The following is an 11,707-nucleotide window of genomic DNA, read 5'->3' on the forward strand; positions in this document are numbered from 1 at the left end:
CTTATGAGGCTCAAAGAATGAGTGCTAGTCATGCAAATGCTTCTTTTGATGTTGGTCATGATGCAAATACAATAAATGCACCCTTTTTGCAACAGCCAATGTATGACAAATTAACTTCCAAAGGGGCAACAAAAGACTATGATGAGGATGGAAAAGAGATGAAGTTTGAGTCCTTTAGCAATGCACAAGATAGGCTGAAAGCTTTGATATTTATTCAACAGTTTGATACAGCCTTTTCAAGAGGAAACTTCACCAGATCCTCAAAGATTCGAAAGACGACCACTTTCTAAAGGGAAATGCATAGCACTATTGGTCCATGCTCTTAATGCAAGATAGAGCACTATCAACATGGATACAATTCAAGCAAATGTTTATATCGAATTGATTGACTAGTACATTTGAGGTGAACATCACGATAGCTTAGAACAAGCTTGATGCAACGCTTCCAAGGAAGTGGGGAGAAGCCAAATAAGAAGCTGTCAAAGGTTGAGAAAAGGGTAGATCTGAAAATCAGCCTAAAAAGAGGTCAAAACAACAAGGAAAGAGCTAGGAATCAATTGCATAACATAGGGAATCAAGAGCTGCAAATAAATGCTTTGTTTGTGAATAGGAGGGTCACATGGCTGAGAACTATCCCAAGATCCCAAGGGTAAGAAGCCCAAAACATTAGTTAGATTGATGCTAGATGTTATTAGTAATCAGCCCAATGATGATGCTACTAAGTTATGCAAAGCATAGGGCATGCTTTGATTTTCTTTGATAATAAAGCATGAGTCAATTTTATCTCTACAAATATAGCAACCCATCTAGGAGAAGTTGATATAGCATGCAAGGGCCATATAGAGCATGTCACACCACTCATTGGAAAGCTTTGTTTGCACATTTATGGATTGTGGACAGCAAAGAGTTCTCTTACTCCACTTGAGGGTTGTGATGTCTTGCTTGGTATGCCTTGGTGCCATCGCACACATACAATTATTGATTCACATGCTAAAATGATCACTATTCAACATAAGGCCAAAACCATAATTTGGATGTCAAGTTGAAAGGGAAATTCGTCCCTATTGTATCGGTTGTTGCCATTTCCAAAGTAATGAAAAATAAACTTTCAACGCACTTGGCTTTTAGTAAGGATAAGATTGATAATGAAAATGTTGGAAACATATCAAAATTAAAGAAGAATCACATTTCATTTCTGAAAATGTTTGTCGATTGCTTCTCTCAATCACTTTTGGAGTAGCTACCGCCTGAAAGGCTAGAAGATCATGGCATAGATCTTATCCCTAGAAATAACCAAATAAGCCACCCTGCAGGGTAAGTGCAGACCAATAGAAAGAGATAATGAGACAAGTAAATGAGCTATTGGAAATAGGATTGATTTAGTCCAACTCATCTACCTTTTGTTTTCCAATGCTTTTGTGCAAAAAAAGGATGGTTCATGGTGCATGTGCATTGACTATCATACTTTGAATAAAATCACAATAAAAAATTCATTTTCCAATCCCTCGAATCAATGATGTTATGGATAGATTGCAAGGGGCAGCCATATTCAACAATATAAATTTGAAAAGTGGGTAGCATAAGATTTGCATTGGACTAGCGGATGTGTCTAAGATATCTTTCAGGTCATCTTTTGGGTTATATGAGTTTCTCGCCATGCCTTTTAGACTTACAAATGCTCCTGTCACTTTTAATTAGATGATGGATCGCATGTTCAGGCCACATAAGAGGTTTGTAAGCACCTTTGATGATACCATTGTTGTCTACTTAAAGAATGAGATAGAGCACAAAAAGCATTTGAATATTGTGTTCAATGAGCTACATGAGCATAGACTGATCATTAATGACAAGAAGAGTTCATTTCTTTTGCATGAGATCCACTTTCTAAGGCACATAGCGCCGGCTGATGGTATTCAAATGGACCTTGCAAAGATTGAGGCAATACGTTCATGGCCACCCTTGAGAAATGTACATGAAATCCACAACTTTTTAGATCTATGCTCCTATTACATGAAGTATGTACGCAGTTTTGCTGAAGTTGCATCTTCACTACATACTTTGCAAAAGAAGGGTGTACCTTTTAAGTGGAAGGCTGTGAAAATTTCACTATTTGAAAAGTTGAAAAGAAAAGATGACTTTAGATCATGCGCTTGTGTGGCCTAATCTAAGGAAGCCATTTGTCGTTCAATGTGATGCATAGGGAAATAGCATAGAGGCTGTTTTAATGCAACATAGCTAAGTTATGGTATCTTTTGACATGGAAATACTATCTTTTAGAAGCTGATATCACAAGCGAATAAACCATCAAACATTGCACTATTTCTTGTATCAAACTAAGTTGTTTGAGAAGCACATGAGATGAGCCAACTTCTTATATGTGTTTCATTTTCAGATTATACACATAGATGGAAAAAAAACGTGGTAGCTAACGCATTATCACGTAAGCCTTAGATTTCGCCTATCACTATGGTATATCACACTAAGTTGGATACTATGAAAAATGAATATGTTGTTAATTCAAACTTTGCAAATATATATGATCAACCTTGTAATGGCCAAAGACATGAGCAATTTGTGCTTAGAGATGGTTTTCTGTTGATGCATGGATAATCGTCTGTCACAAAGCAGTTGAGGCCTAAAGTGATCACTGAGAGTCGTGCTCCTCCTTATGCAAGGCATAGAGGGATTGATGCTACAATTGGACCAGTGGAGCATTTTTTTCATTGACCTTCTTAATTCTTGGAGACACAATGTTGAGCAGTTTGTCAAGACATGCATCATATATCAAAAAGTAAAGTATGATAGGCAAAACATGTAGGGCTTGTTGCAGCCCTTTCTATTCTAGATAGGCCTTGGCAAAGCATTCCTATGGATTTTATCTTTGAGCTACATAGGATACCTACAAGGAATGATAGGATATAAACCAATATTTGCAGGTTTAATAAACATGCCCATTTCATTCCAGTGAGGAAGAAGATAAGTGATGATCATATATTGTGCTTATTTTTGCAGCATGTGTTTAAGTATCATGGCATGCCAAAGTCTAAGCTTTCAAAAGGTATTCAGTGAAGTTTCAAAACTATTCACCAATGGATGCTAAGTGGATCGAAGACGATGACTTGGTAGACTATCCTTGATTGTTGCATTTTTATCCCGAGGCTTTTTAGTTAGAGCCCGACTTTGGATCAGACTCAGTCAGGTTTAGTAGAGCAAGGGTCCAAAGCATTGCTCGATGCTCAAGGTGGAGGTAGCACTTTCACTTCTCCAGTGATGGACAACTCTCGTATATAGTGGATCTCGGATGTATTCAACGCACCAAGGTGTTGTGCTAACAATATATCTACCATGAGATTACTATTTATTGTACCAATTACTACAATTGTACACAAATGGATATGGTTTTCACTGCAGCTCTAAAACTATACATTTTAATCAATATGCATCAATTTGCATGTCTATGATCATCAAAGATTGATTATCGTTTGCTGGTTTTCAATGGCTGATCATTAGTTTTCGATGATATTCAACTGGTTTTGTGGACAGCAACATGTTTTACAAATGCCATTGATAGTTCAGCCATGGTTCATGCTCAATTTATACCTTGCTATGGTTGTTTGGCCAAAACAATTTGCATATGCTTATGAGAAATGCATTCTATGGATTTCTAGCAGCAATATTGGATTCTTTATGAGTCTTATGTTTTATGTATGCTGGCTGGAAATTTTCAGCAAGTGTTTAGCATTAGCATGGTTCAACAACAATCGCCAATGTTGTTTTTACTATGATGCCTTTTGGAAAATTCCAATGCAGTATGTTTTGCTTTGGCACATTGCAATGCAATCAAGGACAATTGCAAGGATTTCAAGGGAGTGGTCTATCACAAAGACATGAAATTTTATTGCTTTGCTTAGCATTTGATGAAAAGCTAATCAAATGTGCAAATGTGACTTACACACGAGGTGCACATCAATTATTTCATAGTAAGGAACCCAAGACCCTGAGATATCAATTCGTACAAAAGGCAAAAGTTGTAATAAGTTATGCTTGACAAATACTAGGTAGTACCAACTATCAAAACTTAGCCTAGAACATTTAATTAGCCATTAGTGTTGATGGTGACACTAGAGAATCGGCATTGATTGATTGATTAATGCCCGTTCTGGGCTAATGAGTGCTTAAGATCACTTGGATGATAAGTTGTTCGCTGGTTAGATTATTTTTTGGACACGGTTATAATTATTAAACTAAATTTTAAAATGTATATTTTGAAATTTAATTTAATGGGCTAGATAATGTTGGAAATTCGATTTGGAAGGTTGCCCCTTGGCAAAACTTGCCCGTGCAAGTTTGGGAAAGTTAAATTGGAGCTTAAGGGAAAAGGAAAATCTCATTTTTGCAATTTGGAGTTGTTAAAAGAGAGGTTGGGCTGGTGTTGCTTACTTTTGGGGCCATTTCTTAGCCATTGAAGACGATTTTGCTAAAGACAATTGCATATTCTTGATCAGGGGAGTCTAACTCAATTTCACCAAATTCTCACGACAAATCTCTAAAATTTCTTTCTATAGCATTCTCTCTCTTTCTCTAGCCATTTCCCAACTTTACTCCAAGTTATACAACAATCCAACCATTGGAGGTGGAGATTTTGATGAACCCTAATTCATAGCAAAAATTAGGGTTTGATGGCCACCTCGAGAAGCGTACCCAAATTCGAAGGCTTCAAACTTGAATTTTTAGAGCTAAAATCTATGCACTCCTCCCCCATTGAGATGTCTATGAGACAAAGCTTGAGCACATCCTTAAGCTTACATTAACACTTTCTATTTGATATGAGAGGATTCAAAAGGCCAACAACCAACATTGAATTTGTGACAAATTGATTTGAAGGCTTATTAGTCATTTATAATAGCAAAAGGCACTTGGGTTAATAAAGCATATTGAAAAATCTCAATTGTTCTCCATCCACTTGCAATACAAGTTAAAGAAATACAAATACCACAAGGGGCGCCCAGTCTTGAAACTTAGGTGTCAACTATCTAAGATTAAGCGGTAAAATGTGTACTTCATTTTATGTGAATTTGCTTCCTGCTATAATTAAGTGTTAATCAAGTCATTACTACCCTTTCAAAGAAGCAAGGTTGGTTTCACCAACTATTAGTTATCGTCATCCTAGTGGATCTGTTCTTATTAGGCCTACTCTTTAAAGGCTACTGCATTTGCTACTTTTGTTATGTCTCTTCAACATCGACAACATTCTCACATCTCTAAAACATATTTGCCAAGGGTTTCAAAAATGGAAGATATGAAATGGGTTTCATAGGTTTCGTACAACTTCTGTAAAATGTTAAAAACAGGTTTCATTAGAGATATAAAAAAGTATAAAAGTATTATAGACATATATTATATAAGTCATGTGACATAGAAAACACAAATTAACATTATTCATTATCACTATTCTATACAATGCAAATCAAGATTCAACATAGGATCAATATTTGCATGCATCATGGTCGACTATCCATGTCCAACATTAACTTTAGTTGTAAAAGGAGCCATCAATATATGCAATCATCATGGACCACAACTCAAAAAAAAAACTTGAGGCAATCAATGCAAATATCCATGTCAACCTGTTAAGTAAATCCATAATAAACAATGATTACAAAAATCCCAAGACTTTTAGGATATGGCATTTGTGAAAGTTTAAAGTAGGTATTTCATACGCTTATGAAACGCCTAGGTATGATACAAGTTTCCTAACCTTGTGAAACGGGTTTCTTGGCAACTATGCTCTAGAAGCTATGTTTGGCCCCCTTTACTGCCATCATTGTCATCAAGACTACATACATTAGATTGAGCATTAAGATTGGATAGTTTGTTGCATTCAGTCCATTTGGGTCTATGGCTAGAAGGTGGATCTAATATCCATGCCTTTATGTGGCATGTGTCATTATCATGTATCCAAGTCACAGATCTATGCATAGTCACATGGAACGGCAAATGGGAACACAGAATGAGAATGGGGATGGCCAATCGCCATTCCATGTGGCTATTTAGTCACATGTTATTGGCATGAAATGGGAAAGAAAAACAGAGAATGAGAATGGGGATGGCCAATCGCCATTCCATGTGGCTATTTAGTCACATGTTATTGGCATGAATGGAAGTGGAATACCAAAAAATGGCCATTCCATGTGACTATGGATCTATGGGGGCATTCCATTGCTATCAAGGCTACTAATACCTACCATGGCAACGTGTGCAACAGCACTAGAAGCTCATGGGACTATGATGGCCCATGCTCGACAGGTCTACTCCACACCTAAATAGAGTGAATTGCTTTTGATCAAGGCAAAGCACATGTACCTATTTATAAAGATATCCACAAGTATAGTCTTTATGCATGTCTCAAAGCACCTGAATGCTCCCCAAAGCTTGGGACTAATATAGCATGTTGAACCAAGCTCCCATCACAAGGATTCATGTGTCATGTCCCATTATCGGCCCACACCATCCTGATGTGTGACTAGAGCTACCTACCGTCTAGAGCCCACAATTAGATCTCACAAGAGAGATTACGCGACTGAGCCCTGAAGGCTGAGTCCTCTCTATAGAGCTCTTACACCACCCTAGCCATAGGACATATTCACACTACAAGACCTTTAACCCTTTGAGCATGGTCACATCTAGTGACCAAATGGTCATGGTCAACTGCCAATGTTTTGGGTATCCAAGGATGTACAAATGATGTTAGTTGTTAGCAAAATCATCCTACAATTGAGCTCTTACACCATCCTAGCCATGGGGCATATTCACACTACAAGACCTTTAACCCTTTGGGCATGGTCACATCCAGTGACCAAATGGTCATGGTCAATGGCTAGTGTTGTGGGTGCCCATCCAAATGTACAAATGCATGTTAGTTATCAGCAAAAGTGTCCTACAATTGGGTTGTGAATTTAACTTGGCACTTTAAACTTGGTCGACAATTGCATGCAATTTAGTGCCAACTTGTAGTTGCAATTCTTAAAACAATCGCTCAATTCTAACTCAGATCTCCACTCTTTAAATGCACCTTGTGCATCTCAATCATGTGATCATTTGCACAATCTGTTGCATGATTAGAATAACGAGCAGCATTCATGTGTGTTGGTGTGTTTTAGCTAAGACCTCAGCTTCTCTTCCAATCGCACCAAGTGCATCTCACTCGTGTGATCATCTGCATGTCTCTTGCATGAATCGAACGACAATGAGCATTCATTCCACTTACTGTTTGGTACATGTTGTGTGTTCATGCGGTCAGAAAAAGGTTATCCTATAAGTTGCCAAGTCCTGTAAAAGTTAGCATTGCTTAAATCAAGTATCATATATGGAAGAGAAGACTGGAAGCCTTTCACAAGTTCTCCTTGCTTTTTTCTGTGCTTTTGTGTGAAGGTAGAAATGTTCTATATCCTGGATCCAATACTATGCTTGGACAATATCGAATACGAGGACTTATTCAAGCAGGTCCAATTGAAGAGTGGTTAACCACACTGCCCACTAGCTTCATGCAAAATACATGGAGACACGATGAGCCAAGACCAGGACTTCTGCACAGTAATCATATAAGTTCAAGAGAAGAAAACTGCATGACCTTGCTTATTTCTATGAAATCGCCATAAATTACTATGTTTTGACAGATCTGACACAATAGTCAGCAAATGGCATGCGTCAATGCCACCCAAATGTTATTTCTGACAGTTGTCAAAATCGGGACAGTTAACATTCACAAAACCAAAAGGTGACAACGTTACAAAAATGGCAGAAACATCACAAAACGCTGTTCAAACATGAAATCAGGATCCAAACCATCTACCGTCTTAAGTGAAATTTCTTAACAATAGCTTTGATCCTGGGATTCAGACCGAATACTGCTGAGTCCAAGCATGCATTAAGACTAAAAGACAGACGAAGGCCTTATGGAGATGCAGGGTTAAACGCGATAAGCAAGCTGGCAACCAGATGTTTCGATATAAAAGAAAGAAACAAGAGAACGAACATCAAATCTTTAACTTGCGATGAGAAAAGAATGGGCCTCAAAGGATTATCTTGCAATAACAAGAAAATGTCGTTAAATGTTTACTTACCTTGCGATGGAAGGGGGCAGGCGATGGGGGGAGCTGCTGCAGTGGAGGAGTGCATGCGCACGCTGGAGAGATGCGAAGCAGGGCAATGCAAGCGACGGCCAAGCGCGCATAATAGCCAAGAAGACCGCGAAAAAGAAGAAGAAAATAGGCGAGATCGAGGGCACTCTTCAGAAAACCTTGGGCCCGCTATTCTGGCGTCCCCTCCTCTTGCAGAAACGACGAGAGAGGGAGAAAGAGAAGGCGAAGGCGAAGGCGAAGACAGTACGTTTCTCTGCAGAACAAGGCCTTCCATGGCTGATCGTGTAAATCTGTCAAGCCACCTGCTAGGCTACAAAGAATGCCATCGATGATATTTGCTTGTTCTGCTGTTGTTTCTTCTTTTCCATTTCACCCCCTCAACTTTCCGTTCATGATTGTCACAGACGGTGGCACATCAACGTAAATCAAAACCTCTCTCCCACCCTCGCGCGGCCCCCTTCCCCAGGCCCCCGGTCCCATAAACCGCGCGGCCCCTAAAACTGTTCATCACTTTTTATAATGCGGGTCATATTAGCTGCAAGGATTATAGATGCGAGGTAAAATAGCTTTTACAGAAGAGTATGAAAATCCAAGGCTTCTCTCCCTCTCATCTCCCCCCAATTCCATATATTTTTTCTCTCATTCTCTCTCTATATTTTATTTTAGTTTATTTTCTTTCATCTCCTTGCTCTTTCTCTTCCCTTTTCTTCTCCCCTCTCTTCTCTTTTTCCTCTCTCCCTCTCCTCTGTTTTCCTTTTTTTCTTCTTCACTCTCTTCAAATTTTTTTCTCTTCTATCTCTTTTTATTTTTTTTCTCTCTCTTTTAAATTTGATCTTTTCTCTCTTTATAATTATCTCTCTCTCTCTCTCTTTTCTCTATAATTCTCTCTCTATGTGTTCTTCTCTCTCTCTTCTCGCTATTTTCTTATCTCTCCCCCTCTCTCCTCTCTTTTTCTTCTCTCTCTCTCCTCTTTTTTCCTTTTTTAATTCTCTCTCTCAAAGTATGTAAAAATTTATATTTTAATTTTAAATTAAAATTTTAAACCATTTAATTAAAAGAAAAAATAAAACTTTTAAAAATATATTTTTTTAGAGAAAAGTTTAATCTAACTAAAAAAGGGGGAGAAGAGAAAGAGAAATAGAGAGAGAAACTTTTGATTTAAAAAGAGGAAGAAATAGACATTTGTAAAAAAATTGATTTAATTAAAAGAGAGAGAGAGCCTATACATGAGAGAGAGGGGGGGGTTAATTTAAAAATAGAGGTTTGGGAAGGGGATAGGTTTGAGAAGCCCTCTAGAGGTTTAGGGCTTTTCGAATCTACAACCAAAATAATATAGTAGTAAGATGTGCAATTCTTACCAAAGGCCATTTCGTTCCCCTATACTATGAAAACCTAAGATAATGTGCAATTCTTGTTAAAGACCATTTCATTCCTCCTTACCATAGAAACCTAAGTGTGACAACTAAGACTAGGGAAATTTGTTACCACAAGGAGTCATCAAGTATGTCCAAATCTAGAAAGAAGACCCTAGAGAATCCAAAATCAAACCTTAAGTTAGCTCCATTGACTTTCTTTCACACCCCAATAGCATGTAGGCAATCCCAAAAGAGGTGCTTTTCAGTCTCCTCCACTTTCTTGCATAGGGGGCAGTGAGGACTAAATTGAATCTTCAGGCTTAGATGAGCACATAAGGGCAATGACTTTAACAGGAGCCTTCAATTAAAGACATTGAATCTGAAGGAATGAGTAGTCTTCCACACATTCTTAAGTCTTCTCTTCCAAGTGAATATGGATCCAAAGGGATATTCTTTCCTCCACTTGTCATTGATCTTCATGGCAATAGCTGACAATGCCACTATTAAGTATTTTGACTTCCTAGATTCCCATATAGTCTTGCCATTGGGCCAATTAGAGATTGCAAAGGTTGAGATTGAGCAAAGTATTACCTTTTTTGAAGGGGGCACAGGTCTAGTTTGCTTCCTTCAAAGTAGTCTACCACCTTCAAGCAAGTGCTTGCACAACACTCAAGGCAAGAATTTCGACCTCCTCGATGGAGTAGCTCATGCCGGTCCTGGCAACTTATACCAAGCCGTTGCTTGCCCTTAACAAGTGAGGCAACAAGCCAATGTTTTAGTAAGATAACCCAGGTTTTGTCATCCATCCTCTTGATCAAACCAAAGGCAAGACTTTGAGCTTTGATGACAATTGATTTGGTACCTACTCCTCCTGACTCCCTACTCGCAATGATCGTGTCCCGCTAAATATGAGACCCTTGTATATCTGGCATACCCACGGGGGTAGTATCTCTCAGAGTAGCACCCATAGGGGCGCCACCTCTGCGGACGCCTGAGCAAAACCTAGAGTCACTAGAGTAGATGTCCCTACAGGTGTGACAAATCTTAGAGGTGACAACTCTCCACCATATCTACAAGATGGAGACACTACATCGGTACCTCCATAACATCCACTTGAGCCATCCTCCTAAAACCTATATAAGAGTGAGGAGTAACACTCCTCTCTGAAATCGACTATGGCATCTCCTCCATACCCTCAGGATATTGAATTGGTCAATGGTATGTAATGTGTCGAAATTCTGATCGTGTTTCTTCCCGATCTTTGCTCGCCTATTCGTACCTATAAAAGGGGGAGTTCTGTTGCATCTGCTAGACCATAAAAACTTCCTCAATAACTATTCCAACTACTTCCAAGCACTTTTGCCGAAGGCAAATAATGAAGCTAAAAACACTGTTGTAGAAGTAACGACCAATTTCAACACAATCAGTCTACCTACAAACAAGAGGGGTTGGCTCATTCATTTATTAACCTTCAATGTGAATTTATCCATATACCATACAAACCTTTGTTTGTTGGTGATGCCAACTCCAATTGAGGCACCTAGATACCTTATGATCTCATTAGGCTTAACAAGCTTTGAAGTTGTATTGCAACAACCAATGCTCAAGCTCCCTCTAAGATAGGTAGGTCAATCCTATTTTGGCCTAACTAATCTTGGAATCCGAGAGATCAACGAACTCTTAGTAAGCATCCGTGAGGGCATCCAGAGACTCCTTCTCTATAGTAACCACCACTGAGTTGTTATCGGCAAAGAATTGTGCGGAGGCAACACTACCATCCAGGAGGGGAAGCACACGATGGAGCTTGCCTGATTCTGTGATCAATTTTTCACAACAAAGGGTCAATGATCAAGGCAAACAAAGGTGGAACGAGTAGGCAACCTTGACGAATTGACCTCCTAAGGTCAAAGGGATTGGACAATGAACCATTGATGTTTACAGTAGCAAAAGCATTGTGAAAAAAACTACTAACCATTGATATGATGATAGAGCCAAAAACATGAGGGTTGTCATGGTGCTTAGTATGAATGACCAACTTACTTTGTCGTGCGCTTTGTCTAAGTCCATGTTGACAAGGACAAAGGGCAAGAGCATGATCCATTGAGAAGATCAAGTTGAGAACCATGTCTTGGATCCTCCCGCCAAAGACAAATATGTATTGCTTCTCATGAATGACTCAAGCAAGGAGCACCTTCATTCTCATGGCTAGTG

General features: G+C 38.8%; 1 protein-coding gene across 1 annotated transcript in view; it reads right to left on the minus strand.

Annotated features, from left to right (window-relative positions):
• The window catches only part of PSP (3-phosphoserine phosphatase), a 36,807-nt gene extending 28,203 nt beyond the window's left edge, over positions 1–8,604 (minus strand). Inside the window, exon 1 of the mRNA XM_087690278.1 lies at positions 8,124–8,604. Coding sequence (XP_087546404.1) covers positions 8,124–8,415 — 292 coding nt within the window. The 5' untranslated portion in view covers positions 8,416–8,604. The remainder of the gene's footprint in view (positions 1–8,123) is intronic.
• Between the last annotated feature and the right edge of the window lie 3,103 nt (positions 8,605–11,707).

Source organism: Lygodium microphyllum, chromosome 12, assembly GCF_053477565.2.
Source record: "Lygodium microphyllum isolate KBCC chromosome 12, Lygodium_microphyllum_v1.1.10, whole genome shotgun sequence".
In the NCBI taxonomy this organism is placed as follows: Eukaryota; Viridiplantae; Streptophyta; class Polypodiopsida; order Schizaeales; family Lygodiaceae; genus Lygodium; species Lygodium microphyllum.